The sequence below is a fragment of the Mauremys mutica genome, chromosome 3 (genome assembly GCF_020497125.1).
Source record: "Mauremys mutica isolate MM-2020 ecotype Southern chromosome 3, ASM2049712v1, whole genome shotgun sequence".
Taxonomy (NCBI): Eukaryota; Metazoa; Chordata; order Testudines; family Geoemydidae; genus Mauremys; species Mauremys mutica.
The window spans coordinates 137,619,125-137,646,314 of NC_059074.1; the positions used below are offsets into that span (position 1 = coordinate 137,619,125).

General features: G+C 38.4%; 1 protein-coding gene across 11 annotated transcripts in view; it reads right to left on the bottom strand.

Annotated features, from left to right (window-relative positions):
- Positions 1-5,697: 5,697 nt before the first annotated feature.
- RGS7 (regulator of G protein signaling 7) overlaps positions 5,698-27,190 on the bottom strand; it is a 427,776-nt gene continuing 406,283 nt past the window's right edge. For 4 of the 11 annotated variants that reach the window (XM_045011554.1, XM_045011556.1, XM_045011557.1 and 1 more), the window contains 4 exons: positions 24,822-25,008; positions 21,335-21,424; positions 19,970-20,023; positions 5,698-6,113 (listed from right to left, as the gene is read on the bottom strand). In XM_045011554.1, the coding sequence (XP_044867489.1) occupies positions 5,898-6,113; positions 19,970-20,023; positions 21,335-21,424; positions 24,822-25,008 (547 nt within the window). In that variant the 3' untranslated portion in view covers positions 5,698-5,897. Of the gene's footprint in view, positions 6,305-18,299; positions 18,381-19,969; positions 20,024-21,334; positions 21,425-24,821; positions 25,009-27,190 lie in introns of all 11 variants that reach the window. The other 7 variants (XM_045011558.1, XM_045011559.1, XM_045011561.1 and 4 more) reach the window with 7 other exon arrangements.

The window sequence follows — 27,190 nt, forward strand, 5'->3', positions numbered from 1 at the left end:
ACAGAAAGCATCATGAAGAGAAAGAGCCACGCAGAGAAGCAAAAAAAAGATACAGCACTGATGGAAAAAGAGAGAATACAAGAAAAGATTAGCCTAGATAAGAGTAGTGTAGAAAAAAAGAGATGCCTACAAAGAAAAGGTCACAACTGTCTCTAGATTTACATGTACCTCACAGAGAAGAAAATGGAAAATAAAATTACATACAAATGCTAAAGCCTCGTGCCCTTACAAAAAAGAATAAATCAACCCTAACCCAATAAATACAAACATTATAAGAATAATTTAAAGATCCTTTTATAGAACAGGAAAGAATGAGAAAAAAATGCTAATAGCAATGGTAGCAAATAAGTTCTCTGAGACAAAGGGCATCAATAATAAATCTAATGATAGCTTTCCACATCTGGTTATCTCAAAAGAGCCAACAAATGTAATCCCAATAAATGCTTTTGGGTGAAAGAAGAACAGAACAACAGTTCCTCTAGTAGTTGCCACTGACGAGTTACCATTTACAACACAGAACAGTAGAAATCTCATGATGTCTCCTGCTCTAAATATCCATGCCCAAAACAATAAATAGGGGCAACTGAGGTATCCAGGTTCATACCACTTTGCTAACCATGGTGCCTGTAATTAAATTGTACACATGAAGATATCCTGTAGAAATGCTGATGGTTTCATGGTGTTTAGCAACTGGGTTTTCACTTTTCAGTAAGATTTGTGCATGAGATAGGAAAAAAAGAAATGAACATGCAGGCTTATAATATATCTCAAACAAATTGAAGCCAGAAAGATGTATTAATAAAATCAATGCAGCCAGTATAAAAGGTAAATTTGATTATTCCAAAATTGTGAAGTCATCTGGAAGTGAAGAAAAGCATTCATTAAATTTGTTTACACTGATAATGGAACACAATACATTTTTTAAAAAATAAACAAATTGCAAATATTTCCTTGAAGAATTTGTATACTGGTATTCATGTTGTTTGTTTTGTTTCTTTAAATAGGACCATTTAACAAATATTCATTCATATGCACAACATCCCCATGAGGCAATAAAGTATAAATATAATAATTTTGCAGATAGGGAAACAGAGGCAGGTGTAAAGCTATTTGTTTGTTGCTCAAAAATTAAGGGTAGGAGACATAAAAAGATGCATAATTATCTCCATAGCCTTGCTCCAACTACTAGATTTAATCCCTCTTTTACTTTAATTGTGAAACTGCTTTTTTATTATTAATAATGCACTTCATATATGCATGTCTGTAGCATCTGTTATACATTACCTATAATAAGTGATTCTTGCTCTCTTACTGGCTTTGTTTTATTCACTGATCTTACTTCTCACTCTTTTCCAACAATATTAAGGGTGCAGTTTGAAAGGAGCAGTCACCTGGAGTTAGTAGTAACTACTCTTTTTGGACATTTCTCTGGCAGTTTTAAAAAAAATCTACAATAATTTATCTTAGCTCATCGTTTCTAAGCCAATCATGAATGGGGAGGGGGAAGGGTTTCTGATTAAGCTCTCTGAATGGTTGGGGATGGCAATACTGCACTTCATCAATTAAAATCTGACCTCTTTGCTCTCCTGATTCATCAATTTCAAAACCATCCTCCCCTGGCAGTTTGGTTTTTGGCCACCACAATTAGTCAGTTCTGATTCATCACCTCCACATTCCCCTTCAATGAATTCAATTTTGGACCATTTCCACTATCTCCCTCCCACTACCACCTAAGAATTTTACCCTATTCCCCTTCACCTTCTCCTCCTCCCTTCTTGGCCTACAGGATTTGGGATGTTTCCTGGGAGCTGTCTTCATCTTGAGCAAAGCATTGGCGGACATTTCCCTCACTGTTCCCATGGAGATGCTGGTGAATGCCTAACTGCCTCCCCTGGGACCTGCAAAGCAGCAGTCTCAGCCTCCCCAGCTAGGCAGGTCTAGCAGGAGAAGGAATCTGTGATTTTCATCTCCTTACCAGGGTAGGGTGGGGAGCATGACAAGAAGTTTTCTTCATAGGCCTAAGGCAATGTTCCTAAACCAGGGGTACATGTAGCCCCAGGGGCATGCAGAGATACCCCCTGTACATCAACTCATCTAGATATTTGCCTAGTTTTACAACAGGCAACGGAAAAAGCACTAGCGAAATCGGTACAAACTAAAATGTCATACGGACAATGACTTGTTTATACTGCTCTATATACTGTACACAATATTTATATCCCAATTGATTTATTTTACAATTATATGGTAAAAATGAGAAATAAGCAATTTTTCAGTAATAGTGTGCTGGGACGCTTTTGTATTTTTATGTCTGATTTTGTAAGCAAGTGGTTTTAAAGTGAGGTGAAACTTGGAGTATGCAAGACAAATCAGACTCCTGAAAGGGGTACAGTTGTCTGCAAAGGTTGAGAGTCACTGGCCTAACGTGTGCTGCAGCACCAGGAAGCCTGTCTCTTCCTTTCCACACATGGGAAGTGGGGACAAAAGGAACTGCTGTAGAGCCAGAAGGGAATAGACCATTTCCAGCTAACTCTCAGATCAGTCTGGAGACTTGTTTTCATAGGAGTAAGGCGGGGAGGTGGAACGCTACCAGCTACTTGTGCTGAGGCAGGAGGCTCTGAATGGCTGCTCTTCCCCAGGGGTTGGAGAAATGTGAAAGGCAGTAGATTGATATGGGGTTTCCCTGTCAGGCCTGTGATCTCACTTTACTTCCAAGTGGCCATGTCTCCATGTCACCTAAATCACCAGTCCAATTGGCCTGACACCTGGTTTGGCAGTCCCAGCAGTGAGGTCAAGAATGAATAGGCTCAGGCTTAAGTATCTTTTTCTCCCTGGAGATTGTTCCTGACATCCACTGTTGAAGCACTAACATGGGGCAGTGCTGGGAAGTTTGTGGGTACAGAGAATTTTATTTCCCAGGACTGTTATTTTAGTAACTGTCCTGAACGCTAAAATTCACAGAACACCCACATCCTTTAAAATCCCCCACCTTTGTTACACCAAAACCCTGGGCCAAATTCACCTCTGGTATAAGTCCATTGAAGTTAATAGAATTGTACCACTTAGCCGGGGCTGAATGTAAATCTTCAACCCCCACAGTTCAGAAGTTAGTCTGTATTGTATTTATATCAAAGTAGGCCCTTATTGTGCTAGGTGCTGTACAAACACAAAAGAGACAATCCCTGTCCTGAGTGGTTTACTATCTAAAGACAACACAGGAGCGGGAACACACACAAATGGATGCATTTCAATATACTTGCCCAACTTTTTGATTGGCCAGCCTGTTCCAAAGTGATCTGAAGAATCTATGTTCTTGTGACTGTGCTCCATCTGGAATAGCTACTGCATGCATTTGAAATGTCCCCCACTTGAATGGTGATGATTCAGAACAGACTTTGGTATCTACTTAGTTAACTTTTAATGAGATACAGGTGGTGTGCCATTTGATGCAATTGTTGGAAGAATGATCATAATGACAGCAGGAGAGAGAAATATAGATCATTACATGGTTCTGAGAAGTGAAAAAGGGCACTTCGTTTCAGCAAATTGCCCAGCACACATGCTTCAGAGCTTTCAAAGTCTGTATCTGATAAATTGTCCTGTGGTTAAGGAAAAGTCAATCTTAAAGGGTTGAGAGTTTGGCTTTAATGTTGAATAACCACTTGAAAGACTGGATATTTATTTCCATACCATCTGAATTACTCACACCTCTTGATTGTATTGAGTTCATCTGAATGGAGATCCTGTACAATCAGGCTCTCATGTGAGAGGTCCAGTTTTTCCTGCTAAAGAGTCAGATGAATCAAAAGAACAAAACACACTTATGGCACTCTCATTCCAATCCTAGCCTAGCTGAAGCATCATCTAAAAATAACAAATTATTGGTGGAAAGGAACACTAGCCTAAAATTTTCAAACTTCAAAAATGTTGGGTTCCTGGATGATTTTGTGCTGTGTGTAAATGTTTGGTTCATTTATTTTATTCCCACTCATTTGCTCATCACTACCCATGACACAGAATGACTGACCCTAGATGTGTCACCCATCTGGTGTTTCTATGATTGCCCCAACCTTTATTTATTTATTTTGAGAGAGCTCTCAAGTTAGGTTATCCAAAAAAATGAGTTCTAAAGATGTAAAATTGAAGTCCTTACTACTTGTGTTCATTAGAGCCCCGAAGCAGCAATGCACTAGAGCACTTAATGTGAAATCAATGGCATGACTCGTGGTTCAAGTTAAGCATGTAGTTAAATACTTTACTGGACCAAGGCTAAAGAGCAGGCTAAGTTACAGTTTGGGTAGTTAATCTTATATAAACTTCCTTTTGCAGATTAACCTGGACATGGCATTCTTCACTTCCCGCCCAAAACTGGGACGCAGTGTTTCTTCCCAACGATAACACCTGCCACATTCCATCCCAAATATGGAAATTTACCTATTGCTGATGTGATAGAAAAGAAAAAATATATTAACATTTCCCCCTCCCATTTGTTTATCCTATTTATAGTGGGGCTAAGAATACGTGTGTGTGTTATACATACCAAATCACCCCTTTCTCAAAAAATCCCTTGCACAGGGTCACACAGGAAGTTTGTGGCAAGATGGGATTAGAACTCAGATCACTTGAGCCATAGCCCTGTGCCTTAATAAAAAGACCATTCTCTCTTTTCAGAGGGGTTGGTTTATATGCAGTATTATGCCCTCAAAGTATCAATGTTTGGTGGTTTTCCTTGATTTTCAGCATCATTTTCCTTGTTCTTTTCCCTTTCGGTCTCAGGTAGTGCTAGCTACTTTTCTCATGGATTCTGTACCAGTTAAAAGTGCTATTTAGGCCAAAGAGATATCTTACATTTTCCTACTCAACATGGCTTTGAAGTGTGACAAACTTGCTATCTCTTTGCCATTTTGGGACCTGATTTTGCCAACCTTGACCAATAATCCTTACTTATATGAATAATCCCAAAGAAAGAACTATTTGCATAATAATTGAGCAGAATGGAGCCCTGGAACTGGAATTCAAAGACATGACATTTTCAGTAAAGGGACTGCTCTTTGAAAACAGTGTCTTGAACCACAGTATCATCTTTTTAGTTAAAAAAAAATATACTATCAAAAATGATTGTGGGAAAGTAACATTTTCTTGCACAACAGCTCTGTTCTCTGTGTGCATTCAGTCAGCTTTGCTCACGTGAGTGAGTGACTTATGTTTTACTGCTTTTTATTAACAGGGCTAAAACAATGAACTGAACCTATTTCTTCTTGCGTTTCTGCAGAAATATTTGCTAAATTTCTATCTTGTTACATGGGTGTCACTGGGAACTTTATTTGCAGACAAAAGGGGTCTAATCTAGTCTGCAAACGTTTCATTTATTTACTGCTGCTGATGAATAAGATGGAAAGAACCCAATTTGATCCAGAGCACAAGCTGACTTGGCTTGGTTGATAGTTAGAAAAAACTCTTTTTTTTTTTTACTTGTAAAGTAGGTATGTTTGATCTGGAGTGAGTTAATCAGCAAACATGGAACTCCAGGGTGTCATTTGAAAGTGCACTCAGAACTCCACTTTGAATCACTTTTCAAGATGGCTTTCTGGTTTTTTGGTTCAGCATTGAAATCCCAAATTTACCAAAGGAAAGAGATTCTGCATCTTTTAATGAAAGATAAAACAACAATATAAACATACACAAATTTACAGAGAAAGGATCAACTTTAATACATTTGGATTAAAAGGTGTACTTTTTAAAATATGGTATAAAAATAAATGCAAGAAACATTAACAAAGAATATACAGACAACAGACAAAGACACAGGCTTTCTTTCTCAGTGTGAATACGTCAGTGAAATGGAACCTGCTGTGCTAATTTATTGTGCAATAAATGTGATGCCATATGTATATTTATTAGTATATGCATATTTTTTTACATTTCTTCCAGTTTGTGAACGGACAGTATTTTTTTAATAAACTGTGTCTAGCAGAAGCTTTTTTTTTCACTGTACTTGAGCTTGCAGAAAATAAAATGACACAGATCCAGCTTGATATGAAGGAGGAAGTGAGCAGACAATTTTCAAAATGGAGGCATCGAAAGGTTAGAGAGTCCCTCGGAGTCTGTAATGCCTTAGTATACACAAAAGAAAACAAGTCAGGTCCTTGCTCATGCAACATCTTGTTCTACTGTCCTCTGATTCAGGCAATCAGTGAGCTACAAAGTATGTATAATGATTTGAGTCTGCTTCCATGCTACAAGGATGATCCTTTTAGTAGGACTGCACTAGACTGGTTAACCTCTTTGAAGTGAGCGATTTCCCCTGAGGAAAAGATAAAAACAAAAAAAAACAGAAAACAGAGGCATGATCACCGAAAACCTATTCATCAGCAAGCACCTAGCAAATTCACAGTGATGTGGCAACATTATGGGGGCACCAATGGGAGCTAATGTCAAAACTTAAATTTGGAAAACTTTTTTGCTTTATACTTTGAACACCTGCAGAAACCTGAACCCAAAACTGCCAACAGAGAGATAGTTTTGCATAATAATCCAGAAAATTATAAACTACACAGTAACATCCAAAATGATCTATTTGTTCTTAGCAGCAAGCCTATGGCTTAAAATAGCTTCAAGATGGCTACTACAATACAGCATGCCTCAGAATGCATTGAGATGAATGTTCTGAACAGCAATGATTCCAGTCCAAGAAATTACATAATCCACTCTGAAGGGTGGCTAAGTGCACAAGGCAGATTATACATTGAATACAAATAGGAAAACATCCTATCTGTGAGCTAAGCTAAAGTTGTTGTTTTTTAGGGGGGAGAGGAGGACTATTCCTACTGTTTACAAGTATTGTACAGGTACATAACACAATGCTTTGAGGGCCCATGGATTCCATTTCATTACTTTGTTAGGAATTCCTGCTGATATAAAGTATATTTTGGCATCTTAACTAACCCTGGTAATAAGGTGGAATGAATGCCCCCAGGGACTGGATCTAGAGTGCAGGAGAGGAAAATCTACAATGCAGCATAACTAGTGAAAGTCTGCTGCTTCTCACAGAAAGAGCAAGCAGATTTCACAGAGAATATGAGAAATGGGAAAAATCAAAACTTCTGACAATTTCTATATTTTTAATAGTAATTACATGGCAAAAAAGCCTCTTTTTGTCATGTCAGTGAAAAGCTATTTCTGTTATGTTTGCTGTATTATTATTACTCAGCTGACTTACACAAATAAATCTGATGTTGATATCTATATTCACCATAAATTCAATTTTCCCCTCACAGGGATTCATAACTCAACTGTAAACACGTGCTGAAATATGATGCATCAGCATATCAACTGGAGTGGATTTTCACAAAAATGAAATAAAATAGCTCTTACATTTACAAGTACAAAGAACAGAACTTTCAGTAATCTGGATGCAATTTCCTCCCCCTACAACCTATTTGTTTTTAACAGAACACATGATCTGCCATGCTGGATTAGAGGCCATCAATATGCTGCCTCTGACAGTAAGGCTAGTTGGTACTTCAGAAGAAGGCAAGTCTGCTCCCAGCTACTCTCTCCTATCTCTACCTCCAGCCTCCTCACTCACTCACTCACCCACCCATATCCCATTTTACAGTGCGTAAATTGCACATGAAGCAACCATTTTATGCAACATTTTCAATGCACATGTCCACTCTCACTGTTCCAGATTGCAGATTACATAAATTGGTCAGCAACTAAACTAATCTAGGAAATGTTTGACTTGTTTCTGCCAATAAGCTATTTAAAAAAAAACATTATTAGATCTGAGTTACAAATTTATTTTGCACTCACACATTCAACATGTTCATATTTTTAATATTTTTTGTGGGTGCTGCAATTCATCTAAGATTGAGTCCCTAATATTTAAGCTTTAAACACAAGATTAAGTTCTTTTAGGAACTGGGGCTGAAGGTTAAGTGGTCTCAAAGAAGTGACAAATCTGTAATTGCCCAATAATGAAATTAGTTTGTAATGAAATTTTAAGTCTCATGCTTATTTATTTATAATTATAATTCTCTTGGGTGAGTGATTATTCTGACTTTATTTGGGTGGGGTCTGTGTCTTTGCTAAGCTTTGAGAAAAAAGTAGTTTTTCCAAACTGCAATTTATAACACATAACGTTACATTGTTTTCACTTCTTTTCTTTTAAGGAAGCAAGCAATGTCACATCAGCTGTATGATAATTTAGATGGATAATTTAAGGAGACATTTTCAAAGGAGTCTAAAGAAAGTTCTGCACCCAACTCCCATTAAATTTCAATAGCATTTGGGTAGCTAACTCCTTTAGGCTGATTTGAAAATCCCAGCAAAATACATAAGCACATACTTAACTTTGATTTTTATGAAATTATTAATATGCATAATGTTAAGCATTTATTTAATTATATGGATTGGTGCATATGGGATTTGCAACTTTCTGAATACATATTCATTCAGAAGATCTTGAGATAATGAAATCCCTGCTGTGAAGTCTGTGGGCTTCACTAGGACATTAATTTGTACAACAGTGCACTCTCCTGAACAAGGAACTGAGAAAACTACACAGATCAGCAATTATCAGCACTGTGATAAAGCATTTGTTATGACATCAGACAACAGAAGATTCTTATTCAGCTTTTAGCTGCAAATACCACACTAGCACTAGGTTTTTGAAAGTTTCGAAGTTTGTGAAATGTTCAATGAACTAGGGCCAAGTTCTGATCCCTTTCCATGCCAGTAGTTTTGGGGAGGTATTTATGATATCTTGTAAAAATTAGGCAATTTTGATTCCAAACCAGGCAAACCATGGCAGTTTTGATTAAGTTACTTTGAATTTTGAGACATGCACAATCCATTACATGCACTATTTTAAATTTGCTCCATAGATGCAGTAACTGGTTATGACCAGTTTTTAGTATTTACAAATTAGCTTTAAATTAAAACAGGACAGTTGAACATACTACAGATTCACACAACCACAAAGGTGAGTAATGGAAAAGACCCTCTATAGCATTAATTCCCTCCATCTTGCTCCCCTAGTATGTTTTCCAATCTTTTGGCCACTCTAGATTTCAAATTGCCAAGCAATGGGGCTGCACTACTTCCCCAAGAAGACTATTCTACTGCTTAAAAATATGAAATGTGGCAATGGTAACTGAACAATGTGCATGGAACTTCACGTGTCCCATTCTAGAAGATGGCAAGAGATCTACTTTACAATTAAAATGTGGTTCTGGTCAGAAACATGGCAGCTTCTTATTCAACAGATCGGCTTCCTTGGTGCATTTGGAATCATATCTGTGCACTTTAGTGTGAAAACAAGATTTAACTACATTCTATTTATATTAATATATGGAGCCAAAGCAGCTAAGAGAGAGTTGGATTGCATTCTGGCTTGGACATCAAACAAAGCTAATAAGTTCCAGTTTGAAGAATCTTTACCTCAAGGTCTAGAAAGCTGTACACCTCAAATCCATTCTAAAGCGTACTTCTACTCTGAAAGCTATTTAAAAATAGCATGGTAGGGTTTTATATTTATTGCCTCTCAAGGATTCCCAGATGTGCTCAATTTACAAAAAAAGTTGTTTTTATCTAGATGTCACCTCTCTTAAATCATCCAGTGAACAGACAGTCAAGTTGGGCTTTTTTTTTCTTGTGCATCATCACTGTAATAAAGGTTCTGCAGGCCAAATATAATCTAAGTGACACCTGTGCTTCTTCATTAACAGTGCGTGAGTACCACAGGTGTAACTGATTGGAATTTAGTAAATAATTCTGTAGATGAAGCACAAAAAGGAATAGAGTGCAGCTCTCTCTCTCTCTCTGATATATTTACTCTTGGGGTGCTAACAGAAGTAAAAACAACAGAAAATTGTGCGAGTCACAAAACCCACCAGATATGCTTCTGAATACTTACAGGCAACACAGCTGCTGAGGAACAAGATGATACTGACACATAGTTACTTTTCAGAGTCGTACTCTGAGGCCCATATCTGAACTTTTCCAAAAGTAAGAGGATGTTCTAATCCAGCAATTTTGTCTGTGCAGATGTAACAGAGAAGAATGTTGCCCTGGAATTTTTAATCTAGATAACAATTCTGTTATAATGGCCATGCTAAATCAGAATCCAGCTCAAATGCTGTGTTGGCTTTCGAAGGCTAACAGAATAGAGAGTGAGCAAGTATAACTCTGAATACACACAGGCAGCAGATGTGTTGATTAAGGTGCTAATGTTTTATGTAGTTACTTTTCAGAGTACAAATGTACTTTAAAGTAGATAGAGAAAATTACACAACCAGCTAAACCAAGTAAGCAATTTTAGGGATTATTTAGGGCCAGAAAGAAACATATAAAATCGTATCCAATTAAACTCCATATTAGAACTGAAGACGCACTGATTTATTTACATAGCACTACACTAATGTCTCAAATAACTCACAAACATGCCAGCAACAATTTCAATAAAATATCTTACTTGTTTATACAAGCCAACATTAAAACTCCATATGAGCTGGGACTGAAACACACGGAAGAGGAATAGTAGATGGAAAGGAGAAGATACTTGTTTAACCTTTAAAAAGGTTAATTTTCATCATTTCTGCTTCTGTTGAGCAAGCGCAACCGCCCCTTTTTATGTTTTTTTCATTATTAGAGCAGATGCTACTCAGTTGCATCAATATCTCTAGAGCTACTAGTAATAAACCCCCCAAGCATCTAACTGTGTAACAGATGCACAATATGCACTAGCGTGAACATAATGAGATCAAGAAATTTTACCAAACCCTTTGCTCTCATAGTTAGTCATCTGCTCATGTGTTGCACACCTGTGGCATGCTGGCAATATGGCTGGTTTCAGCATGAGGAAACTCCCAAGTGAAATCCCAGCTTTCTACAAATAAAGGCTTTATTTGTTAGGAGTAGGACATCTGGAGAGATCAAGGAGTGCAGAGTAAGATTCAAAGAAATACTTTTGTAGGCTTTAGCCAGCCATTATTCCCCTTAATGTGACTTTCTGGGCCAAAAATCCTTCCCCATCTTCCACAGATCTTCCACAGTCGCATGGGTATGCTTCTGCCTCAGGAAGTAGGAAGAAGCAAGATTTATAGAGCTTGTACAAGCATTTTCACAACAACAGTGGTACCAAGGAGCCCAATAGGCTTTGTAGGGGGTGTGAGATTCAGGGCAGGGTCAAGATTCTTCTTCCCTTCAACCTGTTGTAAGGATTTGCACTCCTATGGCTAGGGAGAAGGAAAATGTATGATCATGGCCAAAGATGTGGCTTCACTCAGACCACCTCCGATGGAGGTGACTAACTGACAGAGTGAATAGAGGAGGAGCAAATGGCTCTGAGAGTGAGTGACTTTCCCAGTTTTGCTATCTCCCCCATTTTTCCATTGTCTCTCCCTCTCTGTGTTTCTCCTTGTATTCCTTCACTAGTGGCTCTTTCCTTCAATGAAACTTCAGGCCTTCCCTAGACTGGGACTTGGGAGAAAGATTGACATGCTTAACTGTTGAAGTGTGGGGTAGAAAATAAATAACGCTTAGAGGGTAACATTTTCAAACGCTGCCTAAGTGACTTAGAAGCCTACATTCTCGTGAGAGTCAATGGCTCCTAAGTCACTTGCATAAAATGGGACTGATTTGTGAATTGATTTTATTTTTCTGAGACTGCAGCAGTGACCAGTGGGGGTGGGAAAGAGGAGCAATCATGTGTTATCGGAGCCTGGCACAACAGGGAGAGCTGGAGGCAATGGCTACATAAGGTGAAGCATCTTTGAGGTGCTAGGTTCTAGTTATTTGTATCTCAAACCTAACCTGCCAAATAAGGTTCTATTACCTTGTTTGGGCCAAATCCTGGAGCCAGGCAAAACTTAACTAGGAATGGAGTAAAATATTGCTCTTTGTTTATTTTGGTTAATGGTTAGCAGAGCTGAGCGGGAAATGCTATGCATGATTTTGAAAATATTTCCTGAAAGTTGAAATCTTGAAAATCTTGAACCAATTTTTTTTAAATGGTTTGAGTCAATCAAAATGTTTCATTTCAATAACTGTGAAATGTTTTGTTTAGATTTGGACCACATTTTATTTTAAAATATTTTTATTTATGTATGTATATATTTTTAATATTTAGCTTAAATTTTGAAACAAAAAGTAATTTTGAAGCAGAAATTTGAACCAGAATTTGTTGTTTAGAAAATGTCCGAATGGAATTTTCTGACAATTTGAGGGTGTGGGGAGATGTCAAGAAATGCATAGAAAGCAAGACTCTCCCCTAAAAAGTTTCAGTTTTGATGAATTGGCTAACTTGGTTTTCTAACAAAAAATGTTTCACTGAAAGATTCCCGAACAGCTCTAACTGTTGGTAGTAAACTAGTACATTTTAATTCTCAAAACTGGCTTCTGGGAAGACTTACTCCATAAGTCTAACTTAAAAACCTCACATAGTTCAGTATTGGATTCATAATGTCCAATGATTGAGGTTCCATTAAGTTCCTTTCATTGTTACATATGAAATCTTACATGCTTGTGCACAAAGATCCCTAGAGAATGATAACATGAGGAATCAATTACCATTTTCACATCTATTGTCTAACATGGTCCTAAAATGATTGAATGCAAAACCGACTCTAAGAACACAGAAAGTCCATCACCCTCTGTTGGAAATAAGTGTGAAGGACAGTTTAAACAATTTGAATTTCCTTCTGTATGCCACAATTTGACACGTTAATGCTAAGTGATATTTTGTTGAGCCATTGTGAAAATATGCAGTGTTTAATGGTCCTGACAATTTCACATCTCATGCATGAAGTACTCTAATATTTGCTCATTGGGCTGGAGATGATAACATCAAGGGACACTGGTAAATATGCCTATTAGGCAAGCAGGAGTAAATGTCTCAGGGCTTTAGCACTGAATCCTATAAAACTTTTCTGCTCGAGTCACTGGTTCACATCTCACCTAATAGGCAGCGAGTGAAGGTTACTATCATCTGACGGCTGCTTAGTATACTATATGAACTGAGTTTGGTGATGTTTGCTTTGTCATGGATGTATATACACGTAACAAAGCAAAGACCAACCTGTAACTTGTACACTTCTTGGCTGTCTCTGCAGTGAGGCGATATAACTCACTGGATGTGGAGATAAAATTAGCCTATCACCTTAAAGGAAATCCCTTCAATTTTGACTTCAGGAACATTGAGCATAGCAGGGTGCGGGAAGCTGGCACTGCCCATAGATGGAAAATATCAGTAAATAGGCTGTCAGTCCAGCACCTTTCACGAAGCCTAAATTTCAGTGAAAAGTTAAAAAACAGAAGTTGTCCTTCAAGGACTTCTCTCCTATACTGCCTCTTAGGTTTATCTGTGCTCCTTTACATAGCAACAAATGTGTATAGATTTTTTTTTGTTTCTACACTTACATTTATTACCAGAGCTGACTGAAATTTTATGACTTAAGTTTTATATCATCTTTTCATAACATGTTTGATTTTCAATGAAAACATCCAACAAAAAATTTGATTAGAAATTTCATAGAAAAAATTGTTGCGATCTGATGGTTTTTTACATTATTATTTTTTTAATTCCCACAAAAATGTGTTACAGGTGTTTCAGTTGATATTTGAAAGGAGCTAGGATAGGATTTAAATACACTGCTGAGGTACTACAAAGAGTGAACATGTATACGTTATTCCAGGGAACTTCTAAGCTGGCTTTGAAGCTGGGAGACTTCGACATTGCAATCAAATATGCAGCTGGCAAAGCCTTCAGACAGCACACTTATTGCTCACACACATCTGACATATTGCATTACGGGGGGAGTCAGGGTCAAGCCCAGCCAGCTAAGTTGAGGTAAAGGTGTTAACCTGCATCCACACTATGGAAAGATCATGGTTATATATTGCGGTTAGTTAACACACATTAGCTAGCTTCTACCTAACCTCAGCCTCTTTTTCTGATCTAGAAAAGCCCCTTCCTCTCTTGCATGGATTGTCCTCTTTGCCAGGGCCGGCTCCAGGGATTTTGCCGCCACAAGCAGCCCAAAAAAAAAAAAAAAAAGCCACGATCGTGATCTGCGGCAATTCAGCGGGAGGTCCTTCGCTCCCAGCCGGAGTGAGGGACCCTACGCTGAATTGCTGCCGAATACCTGAAAGTGCCGCCCCGCTCTAGAGTTGCTGCCCCAAGCACCTGCTTGATAAGCTGGTGCCTGGAGCCGGCCCTGTTCTTTGCTGGCAGCCAACTATCTCTTCATCCCTCTTTGCTCAAGTTACAGTAAGTTTGTAGGTTTGCTGTTACTCACTGGGGCAGTGAGCAATGTGGTGCTTTGCTCATAATTCCCCTCTACACACATACTGACTTCCCTCAATAGGCTGTAACCTTACAATCTACCTTGTCTAGGGAGTGTTACATTATTGCATCTCCCCAGGAGGAGATCAGAGAACAAGACCTGTCTCAGTCATAATTCCTCTCTTGCTCTGGGAGGCAGAGTAAATTAGCTACTTATAGAATCCTAGGTTTAGAAGGGACCACAAGAGACATCTAGTCTGATCCCCTGCCAAGATGCAGGATGTCTGTCTAAATCATCCTGTTCCATTGTTCTACTGCTTTTGGTGGGGCAGCTGCATGCCCCTTGTCCAGCTAGAGTATATCTACACTGCAGCTAGGAGAGAGCTTCTCAGCCTGGGTAGACAGACACGCTAATGGGGTACGAGCTAGTATGCTACAAATAGTAGTGTGGATGTTGTGGCTCCAGTGGAGACTCAGGCTAGCCACCTGAAATCAGACTCAAGGGGTAGGGTGGGCTTGAGATCCTGTGCTACAACGTCCTCACTGCTATTTTTAGCTCTCTAGCTCAAACCCTGTTAGTAGGAATCTGCGTACTTGGGCCGGGCCGGATAGGCAAGTGGAAGTGGGAGGATCCAAAGGTTCTCCCCCTCTCTGATTCCTCTCCACCACCCTGCCTACGGGACTATAACAGGAGTATCAGGCAAATAGAACCTGCTTTTTCCATTGTGGCCACATCATAATCTGAGCAGCTCCATAGGGGGATAGAGAGGCATGCATGGCTGAGAAAGATCTGTGATCATCTTACCTGTAGCTACTATTCCAAATCCATGCACATGCCTAAACTGAACATCTACATGCCACTTCATTTTCAGTGTGCTGCAATGTATTTCTGCAGAGTTATTTGGGAGTTCTGAGTATACAAAGGCAAAATAAAGAGAATAATTTTGCCTTTTTGCTATTCATTTCTATACACTAGTAAAATGTACAATGAGCAGTAACAAATGCCACATTTATATAGAAATCTTTTCTCCATGCTATTATTGTGTCTATATAGTGCACACCTTTATAGCATTATTGATTGATATTGATCTATAGTAGAGAATACCAGGAGGGTTATAATTTTGCAGTGATGAAGTTTATGTGGCAATATAAACATGCTGATATCTATAGCTCATCAATATTTGATGGCATGTGGTGCATTAGGATTTTCACAAAATGAACTGAATTACTGAGAGCTTTCTAGAGAGACTTTTTTCCAGTGTCCAATACATACAAAATTGAATTTAGCTTTTCTGTACCTTTTTTTTTTAAATGTTGTTACATAGCCAGAAAAATGAATCGTTCTGTTACAGAAATAACTATATTGCATAATGAAGGGAAAATCTCAAGAGAACTTTCTGACTTAGCAAATGCTTTTGCAGGCAAGTGTAACCCAGAGTGAGTCTCTGTCCTCCTCCATGGCCCTTTAAGTGCAAGTGTTAGAGGGCCATGCTTTTAGCTCCAGAGTTCTGGGGTACAGTCCCCACAGACAATCCAGCCAGGGTACTGTTATACAAATATATCAATTTGTAAACTGACAGGTGCTAGTTTGCAAAATCCAGACGTCCTCATTCCACTTTTCACTCTACCTGCCATACTCACACAGTGGCACCTTTCTACTGAAGTAGTTCCATTGAGGTCAATGCATTAAACTCACTGAGCCTGCTTGAAAAGTAGGGTACTACTCACCTTGAATAAAGATGGCAGAATCAGGCACCTGGGAATAGTTTCAAAAGGGCGTGGGTGCCCAAGTCTAACATTTAGACATTTACAGCACCTAAGTCCCCCTTGTGACTCAATCTAGCCCTCAGTCTTTATCTCAAGCAATACGACCACAAAAGTCACTGAGAGTGAGGACATCAGAATTTGTCCCCATTGGAGTCTTTATGGAAAAAGAAAAAAAACAAACAAAAAAAACCCCATAGTCTAACCAGCAAAGCTGAGACCTGAGTTACGAAGTCCCCCTGGTTTCCAATCCAGTCATGATCACTGATGTCCTAGGTGATGGGACTATGCCTAGAACTTTTTAGGGCCAAATTTTCAAACAGATGCCTTTGCTGGGAATGGAAACTATCCATGTGCACACACAAACAGGACATTGTACATATAAATGTGGGAAGCTGTGCTCACAAGTGAGCAGTTGAGTTCACAAGTGCTCCCATTAGCAAGCAGCAAGTCCAGATATGTCTGCGCTGTTCCTGTTCAGTGTGTGTGCATGTGTTTGAATATTTGGCCATTTTTATGTGAGTGGACACAGTTGATACTAGCAGGATCTCCCTTAAAAGTGATGCTCAGTTGAGTTTTTCTGAGTTAAAAAGAGATACCACAGATGATAGAATCATATCGCAAATATAAAGCTCTCATTTTAGGGCCAATTCTGGGAGTTGCCAAGAGTCTGCTGTTTACAATGGGAGTTGAGGGTTTCAACACCACACAGGAGATTTTCAGCACCTTGCAGAATTGGGCTCATCCAGAACCCTCTTACATCTCGGTAGTGGTGGGGAAATAAGAAGAGTACTAATATTTTATTCCCACTCCCATTACTCAGTAACAAGGAAGGACAAAAAAAAGGACCAAATACCTATATATCAAGGCAAAACACACAGTTGGGAAGACTTTGTCACCCTCTTAAATTCTAGCCAACTACTCCATTATTCCACCCATTCTTTCCTCACTTGTTCCCCTTTAGTGCTATATTCACCCCAAAATCTTTCCCCTGCCTGGACTCTCTTCCCCTTACACTCTCTCTCTTATGCTCCACCTTTTCTTAAATTGTTCTTAACAATTCTGAGATAGGGTATTACTTAACGCAAATTTCCCAAATCATTCTGTGGCATCTACCTTGTTCTGGGGTAAAGGGTGACAAAGTTCAAAAGACAAAAGTCATTAAAGGGGGTGGAGGGTAGGAGGAAAAGTGAGAAGAGGAGATACATATAGAGTTAGAATGAATACATAGCAGAAAAGTTAACATTTACTTTGGGTAACATTCTTCAATGATTTACCGTGCATTAAATTTAACATTTTAGTTCATATTTTATCTGGGTTTTATCTGTATATTGGACATTACATATCATATTATATTATTATATTAACAGTGACAACTAAAGTTTCTTCTCAACAGCACTAGGCAGACTGAAATAATTTCATCTGCACTGGGCCACCTTTGGTTCAAAACTCCCATAGTTATCCCCGTTATTGTAGGTTGCCACTGGTTGATTAGGAAAAGTCTAGCTCTCAAAAGTCACAGTATGCTGTCATTGTTCCCATGTTTTCTTTATTAGTGCAGCCTTGATTATACAAGACAGGAACTCCCATTAAACATCTCAGTGAAAGAAAGTATGAGTGTTATGTTATAAAGTTGTTTTATAGAACAATCTCTTTAGACAATACATAAATCACAGTGAAACATGCTGTGGCAACACCACCATGCAAAAAATAGGGGTTTTTGTTTCAAACTTTTTTGTTTGTTTCATAGCTATTTATTCATTTTTAATTAGTTTTACCTAACAACTTTAACCTGGACTTTTAGTGACTTTGTCCCATTGAATCCAAATTCATTTCTGAATTTACAAAATAAGATACCCAATATGTATTACAGGAAACCTTTATCTATAATGAAACATCAAAAATATATATTGTTTTCTTTTAGCATGTGAGATACCCCCACAGCCTCATCATAGAACTTTGTTCTTTCTCTTCACTTGTTTCTTTTTTGTTTAGCATAAAATAAATTTTAAGGAGTTAAGAACTCATTATACAGGAGGCCGTTTATGAGAACTGCCCCTCCTCCCTTATAAACCAAAAACAAAAACCATGATCTTTGCTGAAGCTCTTTATACTTTTCATTTCAACACACACAGCTCCATTAACCGATTGTCACAGCAAAAGCCACAACAAACACACACAGCAGCGTGAACTGCACAATTCAACAGACAATGCAGACAAACTTGAGTATAATCCAAGATCTTTCTACCTCTTTTCATAACAGGTTAGTGCTCGCCCTCAGTGTTGGTGTACAGTTTTTATGGCATGGAAAAATAGGGATGTTTCTGCCCTACAAAAATAAATGTGTTGAATGCTTTAGTTTGAACTTGCACAATGTCAAAAAAAGACCCAAAGACTGGCACAAATAAAAATAATCCAGTAAGTGAGGACATCGGTGGAACTCATGGCTGGTGGTGGGAAAATGTGGATAAGAAATCCACCAACCTCCATTTTTACCTTGCTGCAACATCTTTCAAAAATAGATTCTTACATTTCGGTGAATAAGGAACAGAGCAGAATTGAAGCGTGTAGGCAGGATTTTTAGCTGCTTGTACTGTGTCACTGAAATGACATTCGAACAAACTCCTAGTGCATCATAAGCATCAACTGCTCACAAGGCACCTTTCAACCTGAGAAGCATTATTAGGCTTGAGAGAAGTTGGGGACATTTGTTACAGGTTATTTCCCACCCCCTTCCATGCCCCATTATAAAATTGGCCAGACCCCATCTAGGACAAAATAGGAATAGCAAAAGGAAAGGAATACAAAATATTAAAATACTCATCAAACATAGTATTTGGAGAGATCATCTTAATGCCACTATATAAAGCCATGGTGCACCCACCCCTTGAATACTGTGCGCAGTTCTGGTTACCGCATCTCAAAAAAGTTATATTAGAATTGGAAAGATACAGAGAAGGGCAACAAAAACCAGTAGGGAGATGGAACAGCTTCCATATGAGGAGAGATTAAAAAGAGTGGCACTGTTCTGCTTAGAAAAGAGATGACTAACGAGGCGGGGTGTGTGTGTGTGTGTATGACAGAGGTTTATAGAATCATGAATGGTGTGGAGAAAGTGAATAGTGAAGTGTTATTTACCCCTTCATATAACACAAGAGCCAGGGGTCACCCAATGAAATTAATAGGCAGCAGGTTTAAAACAAACATAAGGAAGTACATCTTCACACAATGTGAAGTCAACCTGTGGAACTCATTGCCAGGGGATGTTGTGAAGACCAAAATTATAACTGGGTTCAAAAAAGAATTAGAGGATAGATCCATCCATGGATATTAGTCAAGAAGGTCAAGGACACAACTTATTGCTCCAGGTGTCCCTAAACCTCTGATTCCCAGAAGCTGGGACTGGACAACAGGGGATGGATCACTTAATAATTGGCCTGTTCAGTTCATTCCCTCTGAAGTGTCTGGCACTGGCAACTTTTGGAAGATTGGATGCTGGGCTAGATGGACCCTGTATGTCTGTTCTTATGATGCACTACGAAAGATAACAGCATGAAGCAGGTTTCCAGAGGTTCCTTTTGTTTAATTTAAAAAATGAAGAGTGAATTAACTCTGTTTTCTAGAGTGTATTTCATGTTCCTTAATGCAAACAGTATGGCTCCCATTCCTCCATTTATAGCAACAACAACCACCTGGTTTTCTCTGAGGTTAGTCAGTAAGAGGAGGGAGAGCTGGAGGAGGACTGTAATGAAAGCCTAGTACAAAGCTGCCATTTCTATGTAAAGTTTCAAACTTGCATGAATGCAAAACTTTATCTGCTGCCATAAAGAAGGAGAAAAGGTGAGGGAATAGGGTGGTGGTGGGGAGAAGGGTGTTTCATCTATCAGGCTTATTAGTTTGCCAAGGTTACAAACTTACCACATTGCGTGTGAATTTCTCAAAAGATGTTCGACGATCCAGTGTGTTTTCCAACTTAAATTAAAAAAGGGGGAAATAAAAAAAGGAAAAAGAAAAGAAAAGGGGAGAAAAAAGAAGAAGAGCAAGAAACAAATAGAGCAGAAAAGAAGGAATGATGAAACAATGGACTGCAAAACAAAGCTCATGTACAAATCAAGAAGCAAAAGTAGGTATGAAACTGCTAATGAATGCCTGTTATATAACAATGGACAAAGCAGTTATAATATTTGATACAAAAAAAACTTTTCAGGTGGATCAAACTGGTTTGATTAAAAAGGAAAACTGAAAATAAAAAAAAATGAAGAGCATTTCTTGTGTCAATGAACTGACATTTGCAAAACTTAAGGACTTTGCATACACAGTAGCAGCTCTGTGGAACTTTCAACATTTCTCCATATTGGATGATCAGAAACTAATATTTGAAAAAAAACCATACAGTACTTCCATATAATTTTTAGATTTTCATTTTATGTACAGTTTAGTATTATCAAGATCATAACTAGCTTACTATTACTTCTACACAGGATATTGGGCCTGATTTTGCAAACAGCGTTCCCAACTGATTGCAATAGGATTTCAAAATTTGTGGTGGTTGCAGAATCAGACCCACTAATAACAAACAACAATTTCATTATAGACTTTTGCATCAAAAAGTGTTTTGGAATTTCCTTGCCTTCAGCACTTTGACCCACTATCATGTAAGATGCTCCACACAATGAAGGGTTTGTCTCTGCAGAGCTCATTGCATAATCTGGACCTTAAAAAGCAAGGGTGCTGTACCATGGTAAGATTTTTTTGTTTGCAGGAGTGTGACATGATCTCGCATTCATATTAGATTCCTAACCTGATAAAACTAGACGTATAATAACAGGGAGGGAAAGAAATCCTAAGATACTTTTAAAAAAAATGAAATAAGAAGTTATTTATACCAATGAGATCAATTTTAAACAAATTAGTAGGCTTCGTAAATAAAAATAAAGAAAATGAGAATTATTGTATTTGCAAATTTGAAAGACTACACTGCAGGGATTTGATTTTATTTAATCTACTTGTAAACTACTTTTCAGTTTAAGTTGCTTGGTAACAGAAAGAGTGCTACAATTTGAGATGTAAAAATAAAAATAGGTTTTGCTAATTTAACTTATTAAAACATACACGCGTGCAGGATAGATTTATCAAACTACTGTATGTATGTGACCCTCTAAATAAGCCAACCTGGTCACCTACCAGATATCCAGCTGCACTTGCACAGGGGAGAGAAATCCACATATTGTAGCAAACCACCACCGAGCACAGTGGCAACAAAAAGACAAGATGGACCAATACCTTTTTCTTGGCCTGTAGCAGCTCCTGGTAGGCACTGGATCGTATAAAACGAGGATAGGAATCACTTTTCATCAATTTGTAAATGTGCTCCTGAAGAGAAAAGACATAAAATTAAAAAAAAACAACGACATTTTGAATGGATGTTCTGAAAACAAGATGCAGTGGACTAAGATCAAAAAGATAGATAACAGAATTTTTAATGCCATTATCGAGATATACTGGAGATTATTATTAGTATATTTTTATGGAAGGAGCATTGGCTGCAGTTCTAGAGTTAAGGCTGAATTGACGTTTATTCTTAAAGTAGAATCCACCACCTTGTCATATGTGAAGAATAGAGTGTACCTTCCCCTTAAATTACAGCACTCGTTCTATATTTGAGTGAATTTTCTGAGAATTTACAAGTACATCAGCTAAATAGACTCTCCAAAAAATATAACACCCATATAAAATCATTTTTGTCCCAAATTACTTTACTAACAGAATAATGCAATCTTCCATTATAGATAAATTTACTGAATAGTCCATTGGCTACACTTGAAGACATTGTATTTCGGGTTAATTGGCCTTTCTGCTAAACTCCGCACTGTAGTGATACCATGAGGGGTGGGGAATGGAATGTTGTCTTTAAATTTAATCTAATCTGGGACTGCAAACACTAGTATGCACTGATTGTAACTGCATCACCTCACTACAGGGCAGTGTTAAAGTTGTTTGGATGCCTTAACTGTCCATTTACATACCGTACCATAACATGGTTGGATTTCTTTTAGATTGAACCTTAACTATTTCCTGGATCTGGTTTTCAGATAATTACAATATCCCTGTAATATGTTTATCTGTAATTTACTGATATGTATTCAGACATAGATCCAGTTTAATATACTAGTGCCCTGAGAGCCCAGTCAAGATCATGCCTCACGAACTGGGTCTCAAGATCATGCCCCAGGTACTGTTCAGATGCATGTGAACTCATGCCCTGCAGAATTTACAAATATCTACAGAGCCAAGGCCACTCTAGCTATAGGCAAACTAAGCAGCTTCCCAGGGTTGCAGATTTCTGGGCAGCTGCCCAGGGTAGTAGATTTGACCTGACCGCCCATCTGTTATGACAGAGAGGTGGCTGGGCCAAACCTGAGTGGCTCAGGGGGCAGCAGATTGTGTTGAGCAGCCTCTGCTACAGAGAGAGAGAGAGAGAGAATGCTCAGAAATCAAATTCACAGAATGCCTTAAAAGCTGAAGGGCTAAAATGTAAAGTAGTCTAAGTCCATGAGTCCGTATTTGCTTTTATACAGTTGGGGTGGGAGGGTTTAAACCCCCCCAACATGAATAGAAATATATAATTTGTAAGCATTCAATGAAACCAGTTTATAAAACAATTTAAACTCTCTTGCAGTATAGGGAAACCCTGGCACAACAACACTGACCTAGTGAATGAACCTAAAAATGAAAATCCTAACACTTTATACAGTGCAAGCTGAGTGAATGGAGAAAGTAAACAAAAGGAGACAAAAATGTAGGTAGAAGTCAATCACATTTTCAAAGTTCTCTCAGGTTGGATAATCTAATGCATTTATAAACTCTGAAAAGTGATCATGTAAAAAAATAGCACCTTCTGACCCAACATGCTACCTTCATGCATTCAGAGTCAGATCTGGCCCCTTTAGTGACTCTTTACACCATTTGATTTTTTTTTTAGCACAGCTAATATAGCTAAGAGAGAACAAAGAGGATTATGTGCCTTCATCCATAGTATCAGAACAGAATTGGTTAACAACATTCAGCCAACTGAATCTGTGCAAACACCATTGTGAACAGCAGCCTCGCAGATGTGTCACAGAGAATAACTTAACCTGCAGAATGTATTACTAGTGGTAATGCACAAGAAGTAAAGAACCCAGGTTGCTTCTCAGATTCCAGGTTAAGCCGGCAAAGCTGGAGTTAGAAACTATATTTTTTTTACTTGTAAATTGAACACATTAGAGCTGGACTCTTCAAGAGACAAATATGGAACCTCATTATGCCATTTTTATAGTGAGTCACCTTAGAGACTAGAGCTGTATTTTAAACAAAAATAAAGTTACTTGTTTGATGCCCTGGAGACTCTTCAACTCAAAACCTGGCAGACCATCATGCGCAGCAGATTCCAAAAGAAGGGGCCCTCTACTGAAAAAGTCTTGCCACTTTAGCACAGTGGGTAAACATCATAATGTTCAAGGCAGGACAGGTGAGTCCTATTCCTGCTTGCTCTGAGTGAGAAGTGTTCACTGCCAGATTTAAATTACTCTGAACAGGATCAAAGGAGGGAGTTCTGATGGGAAAAAGCCCCTTTGCATAGAGTCTGCATACTCCAGACCATACACAAATGGAAAAAAACTCTAGAAAGAAAATAAAGGAGTGTTGAGCTTTCATACCCATTTTCCAAAACTAGAATAATGGCAAGGAAAGTTGCTTTTCTTTAGCTATTGCAGTTTAAACATAGCTTTGCTTCCAGAGCTTCTGTATTTCTGAAGTATTTAACTATGTAATTTATGTCTTTGTTTTCTGTGTACTGTACCATTAAATTTCTAAGGGCTTGGTGTAGGCAGACAACCATTGTGCGTTCAGTTTAATGCAGACTATCACAGTGGAGACATATTGTGTGCTCTCTCAGGAAAATTTTGCTGTTTTGTGCTGTGCTATTCTCAATCTAAAACAAAGGCTACTCAGACTGGAGTTATCTGTTTGCTATGTGTATGGTACTGTATTTCTTTATTAAATCAACCCGCAAAGTGTAAAATGGAGAAAAAAATCTTAGAAAGTCATACTCAATCCGTCCTTCATTCCTAGAATATCACTCCTTGAAGAACAGTTCCTAGAAGCCTACTATGCTGTTCAGTGGATATTACTTTTACAATGAGGTTTATAAGGTACACTTGTACATAGGATTCAGAAATAACCTCAGTACAAGCCTTTATATTTATTTCTCCCATGGGACAAACAATCTTTCCTTGGTATAAACTTTTGCCTCCTATAAACGCTAATGAGAGTTATGAACATGCATCCAGAGGAGAACAGATTCCTCGTTTTGGTTAAGAAAAGTCCTTTAAGAGCAGATCCTGAGAGGCAGAAGTTTATTTTATTTTCTGTAGCATTTTTACTGAAACTGAGCAAAAGGGTTAAGAAACCTGGTACCTGAAGAGATTGAGCTTCACTGTACCTATATTGCACTACACCCCCAGCAAGCAGGGCAGATTCACACATCTGCAGGGGGCCAGCTTGAAGCCTTTGCATCACTACAGTCATCAAAATTGTGGCTCATATGACACTTAAGCACTGCACAGGCCTTAATCCAAGGAATGAGTTTCCCCCATACTGCATTGATACTGATATTTTTAGAAAAGTGAACACTATATTATCTTTACCAAATATATCTTTTTGTAAGAGTGTGCATTCAAGTGGCTGGTGCTATACCTCGGAAGTGTCTGGATGAAGATCATATACTGACCTGAGCATTTTGAAATGTGTATCTTCCTGGGTCCTTCACATTCTGTGTGGTTTTGTCATAACTTTTTGAATCAAGATTGATGGCACTGGGAGCTCCTGGAGCAAGAAACTCCTGCCAGATTTCCTGGACTCGAACAGGTACTTCACGATTAGGTCTCTTCTTCAAATCTTCAACTGCTAACCAGAACCTATGGCAAAATATGGCAGCTTGAATTCTAAGGTTAATTTCTTTCCTAGGTTCTGGTATAACCAGCCTCTCATGGCCTCTTCTCATTAGTATAGTTTGTAATGACATAAAAACTGCTTTACAGACATCACAGAAACAATACACAACAATGAGCAAAGTGGTAGCCATGAATTTTGTATTGGGATTATATAGTTTCTGTATAGGGATTGCCATACTGGCTCAGACCAGTAGTCTATCTAGTCCAGTATCCTGTATTAAACAGTGGCCAGTATCAGCTGCTTCATGGGAAAGTGCAAGGAACCCTATGGGGTAATCTGCTCAAAGGGAAATTTCTGCCTAACCCCCATCAAATAGAGGTTGCCTTGAAGCATGAATATTTATAGAATCATAGAAATGTAGGTCTAGAAGGGACCTCAAGAGGTCTAGTCCAGCCCCCTGTGCTGAGGCAGGACCAAGTGTACCTAGACCATCCTGAGAGGTGTCTGTCCAACCAATAACAGGGATTCCAGAAAGTGCCTTGGAAGCCTATTCCGGAGCTTAACTGTCCTTATGGTTAGAAAGTTTTTTCAAATATCTAAATTTAATAGTCCTTGCTACAGACTAAGGCCATTACTTGTTGTCCTACCTTCAGTGGACATGGAGAACAATTGATTGCTGTCCTCTTTATAGCAGCCCTTAACATATTTAAAGACTGTTATCAGGTCCCTCCTCAGTCTTCTTTTCTCAAGACTAATTATGCCTAGTTTTTTAAACCTTTTTAATAGGTCAGTTTTTTTAAACCCTTTATCATGTTTGTTGCTTTCTTCTGGACTCATTCCATTTTTTTCCATATGTTTCTTAACGTATGGCACCTAGAATTGGAAATAGTATTCGAGCTGAGGCTGCTGATTAGAGCAAGACAGTTATCTCCCATGTTTTACACACAACACTCCTGTTAATACACCCCAGCCTTTTTCACAACTGCATTAGGTTGTTGGCTTATATTCAATTTGTGATCCACTATAACCCCAAGATCCTTTTCAGCAGTACTACTATCTAGCCAGTTATTCCCCATTTTGTAGTTGTGCATTTGAGTTTTCCTTCCTACGGGCAGAACTTTGCACTTGTCTTAACTGAATTTCATCTTGCTGATTTCAGATCAATTCTCCAATTTGTCAAGGCTCTTTTGAATTCTAATCCTGTCCTCCAAATTGCTTGCAACCCCTCCCAGCGTGGTGTCATATGCAAATTTTATAAGCATACTCTCCACTCCATTTTCCATTAGTGAAAGTCATTAATGAAAATATGAACTGGTACTGGACCAGGACAGACCATTGTGGGACCCCACTAGATAGCCATCCCGGTCTGACAGCAAACCATTGATGGCTAGTCTTTGAGTACAGTCTTTCAATCAGTTTTGTACCCATCATATAATAATTTCATCTAGACCACATTTACCTAGTTTGCTTGTGAGAATGTCACGTGGGACTGTGTCAAAAGCCTTACTAAAATCAAGATACATTCTGTTGTTATGCATACTTCCACCTTTTCATGTTCTCTGTATGTATAAATATCTCCTGTCTGTGTGTTCCATTCTATGCATCCGAAGAAGTGAGCTGTAGCTCACGAAAGCTCATGCTAAAATAAATTTGTTAGTCTTTAAGGTGCCACAAGTACTCCTGTTCTTTTTGCAGATACAGACTAACACGGCTGCTACTCTGAAAAAAAGATACATCACATCTACTGCTTCCTCCCTATTCACTAGGCCAGACCTCTTGTTATCCATATAAAGGTCTAATCTTCTGTTGAATCCTGCTAAACTCTTAGCCTCAACTGTATTTTGTGGCTGTAAACTGTGCATGCTAATTGCATGTTGTCTGGAAATGTATTTCCTTTTATCAGCTTTAAATTTTCCCCCTTTCAATTTCATTGCCTGTCCCTTGACCTGGTATTTTGAGCAATTGTAAATAGCAGTATCCAATCTAGTTTCTTGCTATACAGAGCATACATACTTCAGGAGGCCACGTAAGGTTATGTGTGGGACCATGGTATATTTTTTCCCACAATAAAAGATCACTAAAAAGGCCTTGACCAAATGTGATCTGAACTGTGCTACCTGGAATCACATTTATACAGTTGTTGCTATTAGGATACTAGCATGGTTACCTTGATCACTGTACTATAATCACAATTTGGTTGTCCAC